Consider the following 20,636-nt stretch of genomic DNA (forward strand, 5'->3'; position numbering starts at 1 on the left):
TGTAGGTCATGTGGGTTTCAGTAATATTATAATTTATCAGCATGGCAAGTATGGTCCTAATTACTGAGGAACATCACAATTGTATGAATATAGTATAAATATATATTTTTTTTAACATAAATCTGTTAGTTTTGTCTTCATCTAGACAAAAAAATCTAATAAAAAATGTTGAATCATCCATAACACTGAAAAAATAAAAAATAAAAACAAAAGATGATTTAATTTTTTTTGTCCTTATCGCCCAGCCTTAAATGTAAACCAGCGTGACCCCTGATGTCTTGACAGGCCTTCTCTGGTAACACAATAAGAGGTAAGGCTGCTTCATGGCAGCCGAAGACAAAGTTGCCCTACAATATATAGTCAGACTTATGGTTAAGAAAGGAGAAGGCTAGAGAATATAAGAGACAGCTAGAGAGAAAAGGAAAGGACATGCGTATTAAAGATTTAGATTATGAAGTGGAGTGCACTGAGAGGAGCAGTAGAAGGGACTTTCATTAGGCTCAATGCTTTGGATATGTTCACACAATGGTGAAATATGATCAGTGCTTGGGCTTGCGCAGACCCATCCTGGCACTACAAATTCAACATTGCTCATAAACAGTCCCAAAAGATCCCTGAACCCACAAGGGTTGACTACCATTTATTTCCCCAACAGCAAAGTTATTCAATTCTACAAGATATTTGCGGCTTTTATCCTCTCCAGCTCTATGAACATTCATTTAAAATATTATTTTGCTGATTTTAAACAGTTCTCATTACAGAACTTTCTTAATTAATGCATACGTAAATGAAAAAAACCTAAGTTTTAGTCATACATGAAAGTGGATTGGTTTATTTGATTTTACTGTTAGTCTAATTGCTGTGAAAACTGAACATACATAAATACAGTATATTGAGAAGTAGAAATTATAATCATTTAGTCCCCCTAACAAATTTGAAACAGTAAATGTTAGGACTATGACATACTGACTTTTAACTATGTGTATACCAATACAACATCTTATAGCCTGTGTTGATTTGCAGCGTCAGAAATGAATGCTAAGCTCACGCGAGAGCAATCCTCCGAATTGCCAGTGGGGCCATATTAGTGTTGACAGATGGGAAATTAATAAATTTCATACTGTCACAATAAAATTATCATATTTTGACCCATACAATCACATGCAAAAAACAAAACAAACCAAAAAAAAACAAACGAAAAAAAAAAAAAAGACAAATCTTACGCTAGGACAGAGTATTTGGCATGATTTTTCAGAACTGTCATGTCCAACACCAATTCAATGCTGCAGGCTTTAGCGTTGTTCCCAGCAATAAATTGAAGTCATTGATTAAACGTAGGGTTTAACTCCCAGGCAGGGAGATACAGCTGCTGTGACCATTGGGGTAGCTTTGTTTCTTACCAGGGTCTTTGTCTGTACTGCCGCAGAATTTTGTTGCATGGCAAAAAGTTTGTTGCATGGCTAGTGCAGTTGTGCAAATGAGCTGAGCACTGCTGATGTGATTGACAGTGAGGAGGAGCCAGCCAGGTAAGAGCTGATCGGGTAAGAGCAGGCATCAGTTTCTGGTGATACGTAAGTGTTCACATAAATCAAAATGATTTTTTGGGGGGTGCATGAAAATGTAAAAACTTTCATATATTTCCTTTTTAGGTTTTAGGTCCTAAAATCTTATAGGACCTAAAACTATTGTAGCTATTGCGAATGTCACATATCTGGCAACACTGGGCACAATCGAACAATCCCAGCAGCTGCTTTAAATCCTAAAGATAAAAATGGAAATGGAAAAAAATGTATTAAGTTTGTCCACAACCAGCTGCATCTACACACCTGTCATTTATGTGGTGCTGCCATGTTCTCTGTCTTGATCTCAAGACTAAGCCATGCCGTGGCTTTTTTTGTCTGCGTTTGTGAAGAAAGTGGAAGTTATTGAGAAAGAAATGCAGCTGTCAGCCAGAGATAGTTAGGGCCAGGTCTTCTCTCTTGTGGTTAACCTTTTAAATACTCTAGACCAACACAATGTTTGCAAGAAAGTGAGCAGAAAGTATAACTAGGCTCTTAATGTGAAAAAAACTATGAGGTCACAACTTTGTCCAAGTTGTTATCATCTAACCTCGGGTACACATAAAAGAGCAGTAAACAAATTTAGAGAATCAATTCAGTAATTTTACTTGAGTAAAAGTGAAGAAGAATGTGTTTAGGCTAATACTTGCACTTCTACTTAAGTACTGAGTTTTTGTACTACCACCTCTGCACACAGTGTATCACATTTAGCTGTGTATAGGGCTGTGTAGCTGCAGACTGCTCAGAGTGGACATGCTGACCCCTGACATTATTCTACACAACATTATTAAGACCACCAGTGCCAAGTTTGTGGCTGATCAGTGTATAGGCCGATTTATTTTCAGTGTGGAAAAGAGTCCATAATGACTAATGGAGATCTTGTGTCAACTACACAGCATATTATGACATTAAAAACTTAGGAAGGTTCACAGATATTCCAATTTGTATCAGTGAAGAACATTTAAGAAGAAGCTTTGGAGGATACTTCACAGTGTTATGAATAATATGAAAGTAAGAGTGTATTTATGATCATGACTACATAAGTCAACCTTCAAAATACCAAACACTTGGTCCAAACTGTATCTTAAGTCATTAACCTGACAAAAGAAGGAAAATAAAGAACCAGTTATGGGATAGTAATCTAAAACTAACTCTACAGTCACCTGACCTAATAATTACGATAAATACCAGGAGTACTACTGCCATTACTACAAAAAACAAGTGTCATGCCAGGTCTTGCCTGGCTTTCAATTTTCACAGAATTCTATAAATTAGGACGCAGTAGGCCAAACCCTGGGGATGTGTTCAGGACAAGAGAGAATTAACTGTGCAGATAAGCTCCTCCTGGGCGTTAAGCGCTGAGTAGTCCATGATGTGACATCACTGAGGATTCTGGGTTGTGCAGGACTAACAGGGTAACATTTCCTCATTTAGCCAAGTTGAGAGCCTATAAATAGATTCAATATGTGGCCTTCAAGATTTACAGTGCTTTGTTTTGGATTTCACAATTTGATTCCTAGTTAAAGAAGTGTGTGTTGTGAAATACAGAATAGTGGAATCCAACATATTGGGAAGACCTGATACCACTGTCAGGTATCGGGTCCGATGCTGCCCTTGTGTACTCCTACCCGTACTTCTAGAAGTTCTCTGATACCACACCTGATACTACATTAACCCCAAGTTGGTTGAGCAGGTAGACGGAGGTGGAACAATTTCTGTAGTTTGAAAGTGTTTTAAGATAACGACAAAAGTAAACCCGACTGAAAGCTCTGTAATGCTAAAGTTTCAAGATCCAGTTACTGAAAGTCATTATCATAATTCTCAAGATTATTTGAATATGTTTAATATTTAAATCTACAATAACTAGAACTTTACCCGAAGTTTGCTTTACTGTAAGTTACTTTACTTCACACTTTGTACAGAGTAATAGTATTTACCAGTAGAAATATCAAAGTTGAAATTTTCCATTTTGGAATCAGATACATCCTATGCATTCAGAACATTATTCAGTCTAGTTAGGCTGCAGAGTATTTATTTGTTTCTCAAAGTGAGATGTAAAGAAATATACATATTGTCATGTCAACTTTGTAGATCATGTTGTGTCTCAGAATTGAGACACACCCTGCTGGAAGTGCATATTTGTGAGAGTGTTCTCTGCAGGGACAGTCGATCAGGGTGGCAGAGGATACTGTGGTTAGGGAACATATCCAAGTAGACACACCATAATGGTCCAAGTGCTTGTAAAGGGACATCTATAAATAGTAAAGGACTGCCCTAATGCCCCACCTCCTCAGCAGTGGGGGGCTTTTGCTCTGGCACAAGGAGCCAAGAAGCTGGCACATGTCATTAAATTAGACCACAACGCATACAGTGAAACAGCAACAGTGAAAATAAGAGAACCAAGCACTTGTTGTTTGTCTCTCTAAAACTCTTACAACAACAAGAACAACAACTGGAGAGAGAAGAAAAAGAAGTGAACCTTTTGTCAGAGAACAGTATCAGGGAGCAAGCAAAAACAAACAAAAAAAAGATTAAAGAGTAAAGTGCCACGTTATTGCTACTGCCTGTAAAACAGCATTTCTACTAGAGGAAATGCCATTTCCCTGTACATGCTACAATGCCAAGCAAGCGCTCTCACATTTACTAAACCAGATGTTTAGGTGGAAGGAACCCACTGTTTCTTTGGTGACTGCAAAAAAATAAAAAGAGAGCGAAAAGGGTGGTTAGAGATTTACCCGGCTTATGGTAGACATGGTCTACGCTGTGAAAGCCCTCTGCTGCCTCTGGGGCTGGACAGCTTTGCCATTATTGATGGAAAAATGTTTTTCTCGTATTTACCAACGCATCCTATGTCAGGGTGGCTTGTCCACCAGCCGGAGCACAGTAGAAATTGAGGGATACAGCAGGACAAAAACCCTGAACATGGAAGTAAACCTTTGCAAAGTGGATTTAAGCAAAGAACATCTGTCTTTTGGAGTGGCGTAGAGCCTAGATTTCAATCCCATGAAGATGCCATGCAATGACCATGCATTCTAAGAATGTGGTTATTCTGAAGCAGTTCTCCGAGGAAAATGGTCCAAATTTTCTCCTGTGCGGATCTGATCCAAAGTTGCAAGGTTATTCTAAAAGTTTCACATACATTTTTATCCCACTATTTTCTTACAAAGTTACTTACTAGCATATTTATTTGTTGTTTCACTGCAATCACTATAAAAACCTTCATACGCTAATCTAAACAGTCTAAGTAACCCAATTTTCTGGTAGATTCTGTAATTAAATATAAATTGGGACTACAGACTATAAAGGACTGTTTCATCACTGGAGATGAAAATAGCGAATGCATCTAGTTTTTATTTTTTACAGTTTGACTATGTAGTGGTGACATGCCTTCAGATTAATAACTTATAGTGTTATAGAGTGTTGAAGAACAGCCAAAATGAACATATGTGCAGTAAATGCATCTACACATACAGAGAGCCTTACACAAACATGACAGGTGAAACTTTCCAAACAGCCAGGCAGGCAGTGCTATGACACAAATCAAGTCCCAGTTCCACCCTACCATCTGACTCTACTACCCCGCTCACCCTCTGTAACTGGCTCACCAGCTGGATCAGATCATAGAGCTGCTGCCCTGGACACACAGCTATAACACATTAACATGGTCTCAGTCATGCTGTAAGTGGGATTAGAAAAGAAACATGCTTTTACAGCATCCACCAGCTCCCACACATGTGAAAAGATAAACAAACATATTGTGAATTTTAACCTCAAGCAGAATTGAAGCATTTACAGTTGTTTTAATGTCTGTTTACAATGTGTTACATACAGACACATACACTGATACATTTAAAGTGTATCCTTTCCTCTTCAGCCATGACAGTTTGTGTCTGTTCCTGAATATGAAGTCTAAGTTTTCTCTTTTAACCAGCCCTGTCTAGTGTAAAAATATCCATTTACATTTAACTCAAAGGGAGAATGTTGTGTAGTTTTCAGGGAGGAGATGAAACAGGCTCTGGGTGGTCAGGAGGTGCTTCTAGATGACTGGACAATTACAGCTAATGTGATCAGGAGACAGGTAGGAGGGTACTCTGTGTGTCATCGGGAAAGATGAAAGTGGACAAGGAGACTTTGTGGTAGAATGAGGAAGTTGAGTAGTGTATACAGAGAAAGAGGTTAGCCAAGAAGAAGTGGGACACTGAGAGGACTGGAGAGAGTAGACAGAAGTACAGGGAAATGCAGCATAAGGTGAGGGTAGAGATGGCAAAGGCCAAAGAGCATATGAGGACTTGTATGCTAAGTTGGACACTAAGGAGGGAGAGCTGGATTTGTACAGGGTGGTAAGGCAGACAGATAGATATGGGAAAGATGTGAAGCAGGTTAGGGGGATTAAAGATAAGGATGGAAATGTATTGACAGGTGCCAGGAATGTGATGGAAGATGGAAGGAGTACTTTGAAGAGTTGAGGATGCTGATGGAGAAGTGCAGAGAAGGTCAGAGGGAGTTGCACTGTGACTTCGTAGATTTAGAGAAAGCGTATGACAGTGCAGAGCGAGAAGCTGTGGTATTGTTTGAGGAAGTCGTGGGTGTCAGAGAAGTATGTTGGATTGGTGCAGGACATGCATGATAGCTGCAAAACAGTGGTGATGTGTGCTGTAGGTGGGACAGAGGAGTTCAGATGTGACCAGCAATGTTGTTCGGCTTAGAGACAGTGGCACCGAAGAAGAGACAGGAGGCAGATGTAGAGGTTCTCTTTGGGAGTGATGATTACATCTAACTCATGTTAGATGTTTCAGAGATAAAGTCAGAGAGGCCAGATTGAGGTAGTTTGGAAATGTTCAGGAGAGATTGCAAATATATCGGTAAAAGGATGCTGAGGTTGGAGCTGCCAGGCAGCAAGTTTAGAGGAAGACCAAAGAGGAGATTTATGGATGTAGTGAGAGAGGACATGAAGTTAGCTGGTTTGAGACAAGAGGATGCAGAGGACAGGGTTAGATGGAGGCAGATAATTAGCTGTGGCGAGCGCTGAAAGGGAAAGGCCGAAAGGAAAAGAAGAAAATTTAACTAAACTTTTTAGTGCCATTTTTTTTTAACAATTTACAGTCAGCATCCCTCTTACCTGAATTCCCCAACTGTTTGTAAAATCTGTACTCCAAATGGAGCTGTGGTGCCCTCGACTTTATAGGTTCCTGAAAAAGAAAAAAAGAAGAAGAAAGCAAGAAGAATGTTAAATAGAATAGGGCACTCATTAATTCAACCTTTTTAAGACTCAATAACAAACTGAAAGAAACATAATCTGTCATTTTATAGTCACACCGGTCAAACTGTGAAAAATGGTCCTGCTGGTTTTCATTGACATTTATATTTTTCATGTACTACTATGTAAAACTATTTGCCATGTGCATATTTTTTAAATGTATGTTTTGGGCTTTTGGGGCCTATATTTAACAGTAGACAATGGAGAAAGAGACAGAAATCCAAGGCAGAGAGAAGGATATAACATGCAATAAACATCCAGGACTCTGGATTCAAACGGGGCGGCGGCACATTTACAGGGTATGCATCCTTGACCATTAGACCACCGGACACATATTTACTGATAAATCTATAACATTCTGGGTAAACTCTGTCATGCCATGTGTAAAGTGCTTTATTTGCCATTTTACATACAAGGTGTACAACAAAATTGCGTCAGATGGTCAGATGGCGAGTTACTCCTGACCCACTATGAGCAAACCTGGTCCCTAACACACGTTTTTGAACCCGGAACCATCTTGCTGCGAGGGAAGTGTGGTACCCACTCTTCCACTGTGCTGTATAAAAGCATCTGATAATATAATTAATATAAATTTAAAAAAAAAAAGCTAATTAATCTAAAAGGTTAATACATTAATTGGCTTTTAGGTATTTACACTGGAGATTTTCTAGCTACCTTTGAAATTGTAGGCTATAAAAATATTCAAGACCTTTGGTAAAATTGTATTTTGCATCTGGATAACCCTGCTTGGTCTACAATGACACGTTGGTTGTTTAGCTCAGGTAACCCTTGCCAAAATATATTCTCAAAAGGGAAAACATAAAATTGTGCATTTTTAAAAGGAGTTATTTTGAAGCATCAATTTTTGCATAGCTTTCAAAAATTGAGAGAAAACCAAAGCAGAAATTACAATTGCAAAAGCAAAAATTATGGTAATTTAACCTAAGGGAATAAAAGTAGTTTGTGAGTGCCAACCTAGCACACACTTCATTATGATTACCTCTGCTTGTAATTAACTTAAATATCTACAGTATGTCTTCCTTATTTTTAAGCCTAATAGAACTTTAATTAAGCCTCAGGTCAGGACTTGTGGGATGTGAGAGGATAAAGAGCAGTTCCAGCTGGTAAACAGCAGGCTTTTGTGATGACATGGCTGATAATCAACCTACTGGGACATACTGTTCATTATATCACTAGCCCCAGCTTTACAACCTAAAATGTAATCTGATTAACCCCACCATCGTGATGACAAGGGCGTTATAGACAAACGTAAAGAGGATAGAACAAACACACACCCAACTTAATTCCTTTTCTTAATCTTCAATAGTTGTGCCACAGTCTGTGCTGAAGCCTTTTTCCACAACGGCAATATGCAGGCTTCTTTCCACACAGTGTTAACCAATACTTGCTTTATATGGGTTCAAAGACATACAATATTCTGTTTGTCAGTTTCATTAAAACAAGGTCTGATATGCTTGGCAATATAAAACAAACTAAAAATAAAATTTAAAATATTTTTTTTTGCTTTTAAGTAAAACTGTATGAGACATACTACATGATCAGTATGAACTATTTTAATAACTGAATAATCACTTAAGTAAAAAATAATCTGTAAATTATTCAATGATGAAAACGTTACTTGCAGCCCTAGTAAAAAATATACAAGGGAGCCCAGTCTATGTATTAAATTTAATACAACGTTATAAAAAATCCTTAAAGCCTTTCTTGAGGGGTGCTTAAAGTGATAGTTAATATAAAAAGTTGTTTCCCAAATGCATCCAATTCCAAAGCACTTCTACTTTAAATTATATAAACTAGGAGCTGAAAAGCTGTTAAGCTCCTACATTCACTCCTTTAGGCATTTATCAAATCAGGAGCATTTTCCCTGCTGGCCCTTGAAGTGCCCACGTATAGTATGAACCTTGTTTAATACAGTGATCGACTTTCCATCATTATAAAAGTACTGTTTTTATTCCAATAAAATAAGTTCTGTTGAGTTCATCTAAAATGTAGCTTTGACAATGTGACAAGCTTTATATGAAACTGAACTTCAAACAATATATAAAAAAGGTTTTCTCTAATAAACAGGAGCACAGGTTTATGTTCATTTAAAACAAGGATCTAAAGGTAATTTAAAATGGCTTTAAACCCAAACACTGAAACACTGCTACAAAAACTTTTTCATATTCTCTCAGTTCTATATAAATGTTTACCACAATGTAAGGGAAAAGTATTGCAGCATAATTCTCCATAAAATCAACAAGAAAAACTGACAGAGATGTAAGAAAGAACTTGAGTGGAAGAGTGAAAGAGTAGAAGAGAGGAGGCAGAAAAAAAAGTGCAGAGGCCTGTGGGAAGTCACGTGACAAATTTGGGAAGTGGAGCGTGGATCTGCTGTGGCAATACCCACCTCCTACATGGACACGGACATTGAGCATGTCTCAAACAAGTTGGGTCATGCCAGAGAGGAGAGAAATATAAATTACATAAATAATGAGTCAAAGCAGATGGTATCAAACCACAGGACCCTTTAAAAAAAAAAAAAGCTTACAATAGGCAACAGAGGCTTATGGCAGCTTTATGTACTTAAGAGTTACCTCTACTCTTACCAGATGGGCTAAGCTATGGCTGTATAAATGACTAGGGCCAAGCTACAAATGTCTGATGTAACATATTTTAATATTATACGGATTTTCTTCAACTTCTCCACATCAGATTTTTTATCTTTTCTTTCTGTTCCCTGGCCTGACATGTTCAGTGACAGCATAACATAGCACAAAGGGACTACAACATTCAGCAGAAAAAGTCAGCTCTGCACGTCGCCTATAAACCATATAAAACTCTTTTTCCCACTTCTAAAGAATGCATATCATTACCTGGCCTTGACATTAAAAGTCACTGTTAAGAATAAAAAGCTCTTGAATCTGTCAAGATTCATGCATATCATTAGAAGGGCCCCAAAGCTGTTTTGCAATGTCTAATTTTGTCTCAAAGTTCAATTTAAAACTATATCAAGATTAAAAAAAAAAAACAATAAGTGATTGTTTTCATTCAATGAATGATAGTTTAAATAGACTAATGTTGCAATATACGACTTAAGCTACCGCTAGCATGAGACTTGAAATCAACCCACTCTGCTCTTTTACCATCTGTGATTCTCTACCATGCTCTGCACAGCCCTTCAGGTGTTAGTCAAACTACAATAAAGGAGAATGCTGCAAAACAACCAAACAGAAATAACCGAAATCCTGAAGAAGAAACAAGACGATGTAAGCAGAATTATTATATACCATTTCAGTGATCTATCTTAGAGTAAAACACAAAAATATTATACTATATCATCACAGATTATGTAGTGGTTTATACAGTTTAACGTGTGGTAGCCTCTGTAAACGTGTGTTTAAATAGAAAAAGCATCAGCATCAGTATTCTTCTTCCTGGGATTAACCAACTCTGCATATGATGTCACGTAGGCTAAATCTGATCTCTGCTCCAACACAGCTGAAAAAGATTAGAGCTGACCTCTGACTGGATGGACCACAAAATGACCACAAAATTAAGAGTAAAAGAGAAAATTATAAATGATATGTGACCAGAAGAACATAAAAGGGAAGAAAATTACACACCGTGTAACATTTTGTGCTGGTTCTTAGATATTTTGCCAAAACTTAAAATATGAATCAGAGACCAAAAAGGCAAACAAATCATGTGAAATTGATGATCATTAGGAATGATGCTATCCCCTTTTTGGCTGGGTAAACATATATAAAACTTAATCGCTCGTTTATGTTCATATTAATAATCAAACTGATTGTGTCGATTACCTTGATCATGAGGTATTAATTAATTTCTTTTTTATTTTGTTGACCATTTTCATCTACAGGCAACTTAAAATAAACCACTAACTTTAATGCTAGTAAACCAAATAAACTACTGATTATGCATAATTCATTTTATTTATTTTCTAGGCAAAAATGCTAAATGTTTTCTTGTGTCATAAACGAAAATAGATTGAGTGATGTTCCTTCATCTTCTGGACTTTTGCTCAGACACAACCATCCAGCAAGATGTCTCAAGATGACCAGGGAATTTTTTTTATTTTTTAAATGTGTAACATACTGTACATTAAGGTGGCTTCTCATTTTTGCTGATACTAATACTTCCACTGGCTGAAACAAAAGTCTGAGAGGCTCAAGTCAAGGCAGCAGTTTATCTCAGCTGTCACCAACATCAATTCCTTGAGCAACTTAAAGGCCTGTTGTCTGGTTAAGTCCTCAGCATGTGTCTATACTGAACTAAAGACCATTTTTAAAGGAAAGAAGCTCCATAATCGCACACACATAAAGCATTTTAGATTCTTGAACGAGAACCTTCAGTGTGTGGATGAAGGAACTTGTGGGTGGGCTAAGACATTAGCTACTACATTTAAATGTGTCAACTTCTGACTATGTTAATAAACAATTGAAAGAAGACTGAATCTTCAATGTCACCAGTGCTAATGTAGCCACCCACTAATTTTCCAAAATGATTGATTTTACACATTCATTTGTTTAGTCTTAATACATACACAATGCCATGTTCTGAGAAAATCCAAGAAACTGCCTTTCCACTTTATAAACAAGATTCTGCACTTTAATACAGCTTGGTACAGTTAAAGACTGACAACTTGGATGATGTAAATGTTACCCATAAATAAACGTTTGTGTTGTTTATCATCTGGACATTCAAAGTGTGTATGTGTATGCCTGTGTTACGTCCAGGGGGAACAGACCTAGCATTATGCATAAGAACCAGAATAGATCCTGACCTTTGCCTGACACCCAGCAAACCATTTCACAATATGCAACTGACAGTGAGTCATCTCATCTTGGAAGGAGCAACTCAAATGTCAGAGTGCATCTCTACGAGGAAGCTTTTATAGAGGTAATAATGATGCCAAGAGTAACACTAAAACAAATTGACATGGTTAAGGGATGTGTGCATTTCTCTCCTCCCTTATGATCGGAGGAGTCTATGGTTTGGAGGTGGCATTGAGGAGTGAGTGTGGTGTCAAAGAGCAACAGATGGCCAGTGCCCAACACTTCTCCTGTTTCAGCTCAGATTTAAAGGCACCCAGATAGAGCCACCAGCTGCCTTCTAAACCCTGTGTCAGACACTGCTTGAATCAGTCCGAATTAGATATTAAACTCAAATCATCTACAAAAGAATCTCCAGAACACAGAATACTATTGATAACTATAGCCTTCAAGTAATTGTCACATAACTGTGACATTAACTTTTACTTGAATTTAATTACTTAACTGTGACAAAAGCAATAACTGTACAGTTAAGTTATTGTCTTTGCTTTTAAACATTATTGTGGGAATCTTATCTTGTGGGAAAGGTGTGTTATAACTAAATGAATAACTGAATGAATAACTGAATGAGATAATTTGTGGATCTAATAGAGCTGCCACATACCTTTCAATTATTGAAAATAAAAAGCGGCTTTTACATTTTATTTTGGTGTTAACTGAAGTTTACACTGACCGAGGAAGTTATAAAAGACTGAATCAATGTAACATATCAGCTTTCAATACCCCACCCACAACTGCTACAATTAGAGGAGGGCAAACAGAGCAGACAATCAACATACAGTGATCAACAAAGCCATGGGAAGTTCCATTTGTATGAATCCAAGAAGCAAGTCTCCTTTGTCATATAATAGAGTAGTGAGGCGTGGCATAAGTACAATGTACTGTATTGTGTACTCCCTGATGTGTTTGATTGATTTCTAACTTTAACCCTGTACCAAATATAAATTACTTCCAGGATTAGAGGAAAGCTGGGAATAATGACAAAGTACAGTGGCTTAAATAAAGAGAAGACAGTCAATGACCTTTTTTGGATGCCTAGTCTAATTCACATAGTACACAACTTTAATTCTACTATTGTCTGAGGGAAAGAAACATTGAGTTTAAAGCATAAAATTCTGGCAATGGAGGTTGACACCAATTTTCTATGGTTCTACTTTAAGCAGTGTCCAAATCCTAAATTGCTGAAACATCAGATCACCATTATCCTTAAATGTATTAATTCATCTATTTTTTAAAATATATTCTTTTTTTTCCCCACGAGAAACTCTGATTTTTCATTGCAGAAAGCGCATGTGTAATTATTAGCATTGATGTTTAGTTTCAGTGTGTCAGTAACCCATGTGAGTAAGCCAGCAGACAAAAGAGCAGGGTCGAGGAACAGCAAAGTTACACGTTAAAATATCTGCCATGAAGAAGTCATTGTCTGGTCTGCACTACATATTCTGTCAAACCTAGTTACATAATTTATTGTTAAAATTGCATGAAGCTGCTTTAATTCTGACCTAAAAACCTTGACATTTTGTCTTGTGAGGCAAAGTCTAAAAAATATTTGTCATAATAAGTCAATTTGGCTTCAGTTTTTTTTTTTAAGCCACCATCTGAAGTCTCAGTCACCATAATCCAAAAAAAATGATGGTGTGAGAAACTGGCTAACTGTTGCTGCAATCTTACATATAATTTGAAATATGCATAAAAAAGAAAAACTGTGCCAATCAAATCCCTAAAAATACTCCTCTACAAACACACACCCTACAACGTACACAATCCTTTTTTTGTATAATTCACACATTTCTACAAAGACAGCTTGTAGACAACCATTTGCAGTTTTTTATTTAATCATCCTCATTGCAACAATGTCACTGTGTGAACATGCTGCATTGCTGCTGGCTACAGATTCATTAGAGAATTAGCTGGTTGAAGGTTGGCTTTTACATGCTGTTGATATCCAAGGATTTATTCATTCAGCTTGCACAGCATGCTCTCCAGAGAACCCAAGGAGGTTAGGGAAGAACTTAAATCTTCAAAATGTCACTTTAATTCCAGCCAAACATGCTGATAGGGCTTTTGTTCCTTCACAGCTCTTTGACAACTGCCTCATGGCAAGCTGGCGTAAGCTGCTGAGTTAGACTGCAACAAGAGCTGCCTATCATACTTCAGTGTGAGGCAGACAGAAGACTTGGATACAACACCTCAGATTTCCTCCCAAGTATCACAACTAGGACAGTGAGAGGCTTCACTTATATGAACTACCTTACTCTTATGCCTTTGCATCAGTGAGTCAGGCCGGCAAAACAAAACATATGCCACAGACAATCCAACCTTCAACTACAGTACAGCAAAACACCATTCAGTATACGCAGTAGGTGTTCCCCGATTTCTCTGGAAAACATACATAATTTTCTATTAAACCAATAAGGTATCATTTATCTTTTTGTAGTCACTTGGGAATAGAAGTTCACAACAAGCTCAACATCACAAACCCATCTGACATACCACTGCCTTAAAAATTAGTCAGGGTTAACATACTAAGTAACATTATCCTGTGATGCATCCAGCAGTCAAACAACATAAACACTATGGCATTGTATTTACATACTCACTTTTTTTAGTTTTTACAGAAAAACCATTTTCATTATCATTGTGCTATGAAAATGCACCATAGACACATAAAAAAAAAACGTTTTATTTAGACACATTATGCATTCCTCATGCAAACACTGATCTGTCAGAGCATCACATACGTGACTAAAAACTGTGCAAATGTAAACATTTATTTGGGGACAATAGTCCAATCAGTCCAAGCAGGAATCAGCATTTTATTGGCGAGCAAAACTGGTGGCTCTGAAAGTATAGTAGTGGTGCTCATCGTGCTTACTCCCTCTCCTCTGTGTTAGTGGGGGAGGGCACAGCAGACAGAGAGGCAGCACAGCTGATGTGAGACAGCATCCACACTCAAATATAAGCACAATGAAGATTTGTCATGGAAACCATTTTTACGTTTATAAAAAAAATGTTTAACAAGCATAAATGTGTCACCTTTCCTCTCCTATCCACTAAAACCAAAGGTGAAAGTATGTATGCATAATTTGCCACATAGTATCTTAAAACTGAGGCCTCCCTCTCTCTTAGACAGCAACTCGAATATTCCAGCCCACTCACTACCAGCTGTACCTGCCCAGCAGTGATAGTAACTGATTTCTGTATTATTAAGTCTTTTTAAACTTTACCCAGTTAATGTCAGCACCATTCATTTTATTTATTACATATCTTTGTAATTATTTGGGGTCTATGTTGCATTGTAGCTATGAAAACAGAAAGGCATTAGAACTCATTTTAGTCATATTGTTATTCTAAAACTGAACATTGTTTGTGCACATCACAGATTTTTGCCCCTCATCATCCAGACCTGGTTTTAACCAGCAACTGAGATTTACATATGTGCTCTACTATGTTCAAAAGCTAGTGGCTAACTTTGTCTGCCGGGTGCTGGTAGGTAGGCATATCAGAGATTCTTTTTTTTTTTTTTGGAAAGAACTGCTGGATGTGGCTGGAAATGATGCGAGCAACAAAACAGAAAATTTGTGGTCTAGAAAAAACTAAACAGAGCTGAAAGATGTCCACAGAGGTGAGGAAACTGCAAAGTCCTGAGCGGGTTTGTCAGTATGAGTGATAACTCTCATATTTGACCTGATGCTCATAAACAATTAAATATGGCACAACTGAGACTCCGGTTGTTTTTGGTTTTTTTTATTATCCATCATTTGTCATTCACACCGGACTACAAAAATCACTTTTGTTTTTTTTAAAGGAAACCTTCTTTGTTTAAGTAAAAACAGTACAGATACGAGTCAGAAGACTGATTACACCCAAGACTTATTATCTGTAGTTTGTCCAACTCAGGGAATTAACTCTATTTCACTTCAGCAGATAAATTCTACTGTCGTCACTTGTCATTTCAGTCAGAGCAATCAAGGTTGCAAGCTAAAAATAAGAAGCCTGCTCTACTATTTTGTTGTTTTGGTGGAAAAGAGCTTTTTCGTTTTAAAGTCTAAAATATTTCCTTACTTTGAACAACCAATGTCAAAATGGTCATTACCCAAATAGGACAGTGCAACTGATGACAACCTGAATAATGGCAGCAAAGGTGAGAAAATTTGAGCGAAAGACAGAACTAAACCAATACAAAACCAATGCTAAAGTGAACATAGCATAAAATAGCATAACACACTGTTACAATGTTATTTGTTAACAGACAGTCACTCTCTACTTTTAAGTCTAGGCTTAAAACCTCTCTTTGATAAAAGCTTATAGTTAGTTATAGTCATGCTGCTATAGGCATAGACTGCTGTGGGAACCCCCCCCGATGCACTGAGCTACTTTCCTCCTCTCACCCCACATTTATTCATGACAACTGTATGACATTAACTTTGTGTCTTCTTTCTCTCATAGTTGTCTTTTTCCTTCTCCCTCTTAGCTTTTGAGCTGTGTGTTTTTCAGTGTGCAGCTACTGATCCGACCAACCTGCCCAATGTTTTGCTGTTTTTTGTTGCCCTTTTCTTTTCTCAGTGGATAGTTATGTCATCATGCCAGGGTGTACTGATGGAGACTGTGTTGTCCTTTTACGCCTGATGATAGTAGTTTCTACAATGAGTCTCAACAGCTAACAGACATTAATGCTGCCATTTCTTTAAGATACTGGGACCTCCCCAGGGAACTATAGCTTGCAGTGTACTTATAGCAGAGGCTATACAGCCCTGCCTCCATCACACAGGCATTTGCCAGTGTGAGAAAGAACTCTGTGTGAGAAAGAAACCAAAGACTGAGCCACTGTGTGTCGACAAGGCCTGCTAACAAAGACGACCTTTCAGCACTGAGCAGTTTCCCCCTTCTCTCTTGCTTTTCACAGCAACATCCACAGCAGTTCCAGATGCACTGACAGAGGATCTAGTGCACTAGATGCCATCTCTTGCTCTCTCTCTCTCTCTCTCTCTCTGTCGTCAAGTGGTTGAGCAGGGTGACACTGGCATTCACCTTTGTCCCAGGTGCAGGCAGGCACCACCCAAATGACAATGCGCCAAGTCAGTACACACCACACACTGCACATTACACCAGCTCAACCCTGTGTAATCACTATGTGCTGTCCTTCAGAGTCTGGAATCTACAATTTACTAGAACAAAACAGGGAGATTAAACCAGTTTTAACCAGTCAGATAACAAAATTACATTTTCCAGTCTAAACAACGTTCCCCTATTGGTTTCTGGTTAGATCAAGAACTCTCATTCAGCCTATGACAAAGTATTAATTAACATAGTAACTTAAGTTATACTGAGACCAACAGTTGGTCAGTTAAGAAATTATATTGAGTAGTAGTTTGGAGGAAGTGCCTCAGTTGGCAGCCGGTGTAAAAACTGTGCCAAATCAACATGCGAATAAATGATTCGCTGTAGCAACCCTGAACTCACAGGATAAGCCAAAAACAGAATAAAAAAATAATAATAAAATTGTGCAGTATATAATAGGGCTTGAATATTTTTCCTGATACTGTTTGTTTGGTCAATTAGCAAATTTACAGAAAATAAATGATATTGTTATAAACCATTCATATTTTAAGTGAGCGTTTAAACAAGTGATCAATCATTCCAAACATTATTTAATCAATTCATCATCAACAATTATTGTCAAATGTAAGGCCAAGCATTTTTTGCTCTTCTCCTTTATATAATTCTAAACTGAACAATTCTAAACTGATTAGCCAGGTAGAAAGAAGAAATACAAAACCAGTGCACTACTACAATTTCTATTATTAAGGTAAAGTGTGTATCATATGTATTGAGGCAGAAGTAATTTGTCATTAAAAAAAGGCAAACATTCCCAGGATCCAGTTTATAATTTATGAGGATATGCTTTTCTCTGTTGTATATGAGGTGAATATAGGTAACAGGGCTTGTATTTGTTTTAAACCCATAAGGAAGAGATTAATAACACCCTAAGATAAGCAGAAGGCCTACAAGATAGTCAGTGACATTTGCTGGGCTACCCCGAGAACTTGTGAGATCAGGGACAGAAAACTGTGATAGAGTCGGTATCAAGAATGAACCCTAACTATGTCCGGCCCAGGTCTAAAATAGAAAATTATTTTGAGGAAAAAAATTTGCCATGAATCCCTATGTTTAATACAACCTATAATGTAATCCTAAATGAACCCAATTCCTTACAATCATGCCCCAATATTATCTGGGCCTTGTTAAGTTCGTTGACACCATTAGCACACATCCTCCTGTCACTATAATACACTGAGATAAATGCTGGGTCCACTGGACCACAAGATCTGTGGAGCAGTATTATGGCCCCAGTGCCAAATCCTGATATAGCCGGACACCATGGGGATAAAAATACCCAAACAGATGGAAGGGTTCACAGGCAAGCGGGAAGAAGCAGCAAGGACAACTAAAGATTTCAGAGAAGAACTGCAATTATAGCTGTTTGCTAACCTCTGCTGGTTAGCAAAGCATTCAGTGGATGCCCCTTCAGAGATAATGACCTCCCTTGGAGATACAAATGTAAGGATAATGATACACAGACCAGTGTAGCAGTGGTGAAGATTATGGCTCTATTTCCCATAGGTTTAAGTATGTGGACATAACCAAAGTCTGATGTACAATGACACAATATCAGAGGAAGAAATATTGCCCAGTTATCCAGACACTACAAGTGGCAACATATTTTAAGTAAAGAAAAGATTAGAAAAGAAAGGTTAATTTCAAGAGGAAATGGTTGAGCACTCACTGCATGCCCCAGACAGTCAACAAACAGGCCTTGACATTTCATTTGTGTGTGTTTTATAACAGCCTGCCTAAATGCTACTAAACCAGTGTCTCTGAAAAAAGTGTTCATGCTAACATAAAACAATAAAAACAGTAAATGATTGGCAGGTGGTGAGGTCTGGTTGCACTTAATAAAAGAAGGACCTTCCACATTAATAGACATTTACCAATGTTTGAGAAAAATATGCAATAAGCAGGTTAAAAATCTAACTTTTATTGCTAATTATTTAGCTTGAGATGACACCGTCAGTCTTACCACACTTGTTTAGAAGCAATACAAGGAACTAAAAATGTTATTGCTGAAATTGACAGTTTACTTTCTGTTTGGGTTTACTTTAAAAAAGGTGTAAGGAGAAAAAAAAGGTAAAAAAAAACAAAAAAAAAACAAACAGCCAGGGACATGGTTTAAGAATCTATCCCATCTAGTCTTTGCTTACTCTTCTTCAGCTCTCTGATAAAGACAAGCAGAGCATGGTTGACTCATTAACATTACAGGCCCAAGCTGTGGGAGGAGGAGTGGGACAGTTCCTATTTACTTCCTATGTCTGTCACTCTTAGATGAAATGCACTCGAAGAGTCTGCTGTATGTTAACATAACTTTTAACATAATTTGAACTGCTAAGAAGTCTGGAATCTTCATACAGGGTGTGGGTCGATACTACAGATGTACCAGAACAGGTTTTGGGTTTTTTATTTGCATGTGTGTTTTGAGTTCATACACTTGAGGACGTACTTACCAATTTAATGGCCACATACTCGTTAGTATAGAGATTTTTTCCCAGCCGCAGTTCTCCAAAGTTCCCGCAGCCGATTTTTTTCCCCACACGGAAGTTTGGACCGACCATAAGAACTCCAGAATTGGTCCCTGAACTACGACCCCCATGTCCAGTCCTGCTGCCTGCTGTCTTAGACATCTTTTTCCCTTCCTCTGTCTCTCCCTTGCCCCCTCTCTTGTCAAAATCCATAAGCTTGTGATACCCTGGCCTCTCCACGGTTATTCTCCAGCCATGCAAACCATAGAAACTCCAACAACAACGACAAGAGGATGCTTAAGGGAGGGGGAGGGAGACAAATTTCACAGGACAGAGGAAAGGTGTTGCTGTTAAAATGTGCAATGATTCACAAGACACTTAAAAAAGCTGAAACTACAGCTGAAGTGCCCTGTGTGAGAATCTGACCGCTGTTTTGCAGAGGGCTTCCCTTTTTTACTTTGCGTTTCTTGTTTACCAGAGGGGATCCTTTCTTGTATATTTCTCCAAGTGCAATCTCAGAGTAGCATGTTCCTGCCTTAGGTGTAGGCAGGTTGTGCTAGGATGTGCCCCAGACACACATACAATTCTAGTCATAAAAAAGCATTCCGAAATCCAGCTACTGCATCCACGAGGCCACTTGAGAACATCTCCTGGAGTGCCTCATTCTTTCTGGTCAGCCTTTGGTGACACAGTTGACACTTTCCATGTTGCAGTGCCACAGCAGATGAGGCAACCCAGTCAGAAAAAAACAACAACTGGAAAGACAGGTGATGGATGGGCCTGATGTAATGAGTATCTGCAAAAGAGGAAAAAAACAAACAAACAAACAAACAAAACAAAAAAACAGACAAATCAGTCCACAGGTTATGATTGCAAGTTTTATGTATAGCATGTAGAACATGCAGCACACTTAAACCTATATAATTATTATTAGATAAATACTACATATGCATAACCAATATAAACCAAAATATAGAAAAACCTAACACATCAACTATCACTATGCGTTTTCATAACTCTTGATAGCCATTAGAGGATTAAATATTTCTGGAAAAAAAAACACTTCAACCTTTTACTTGAAGATCAAATTATGTTTACTTTTGCTGTTCCTTACTACAGATGAAATGAGATCTTGCTACAGACTGACTCATGCCAAATTCAATCAAGCAATCAATATATGAGTGGAAATATGCTATACTGGACCTCAGACATGACAAAAAAGATACATTTTACAATTAACCCTATTTTTGAGGATCCCAAGTACAGCACCATACAAGCTGCATTTTTACACAGGGAACTAATATAAACCTATCTAATGTTGTTGAGCATTGATGGGTGAAGTTTCATTATCCAATGTGTGCAAGTGTCTAGATTCTCAGATAAACAA

General features: G+C 37.8%; 1 protein-coding gene across 5 annotated transcripts in view; it reads right to left on the reverse strand.

The window, feature by feature from the left end:
• Positions 1-20,636, reverse strand: part of csnk1g2b (casein kinase 1, gamma 2b) — a 35,746-nt gene that overhangs the window by 12,392 nt on the left and 2,718 nt on the right. For all 5 annotated transcript variants that reach the window (XM_067514674.1, XM_067514672.1, XM_067514673.1 and 2 more), the window contains exons 2-3: positions 19,235-20,045; positions 6,679-6,748 (exon numbers count right to left, since the gene is read on the reverse strand). In XM_067514674.1, coding sequence (XP_067370775.1) covers positions 6,679-6,748; positions 19,235-19,462 — 298 coding nt within the window. In that variant the 5' untranslated portion in view covers positions 19,463-20,045. The remainder of the gene's footprint in view (positions 1-6,678; positions 6,749-19,234; positions 20,046-20,636) is intronic.

Source organism: Channa argus, chromosome 8, assembly GCF_033026475.1.
Source record: "Channa argus isolate prfri chromosome 8, Channa argus male v1.0, whole genome shotgun sequence".
NCBI lineage: Eukaryota > Metazoa > Chordata > Actinopteri > Anabantiformes > Channidae > Channa > Channa argus.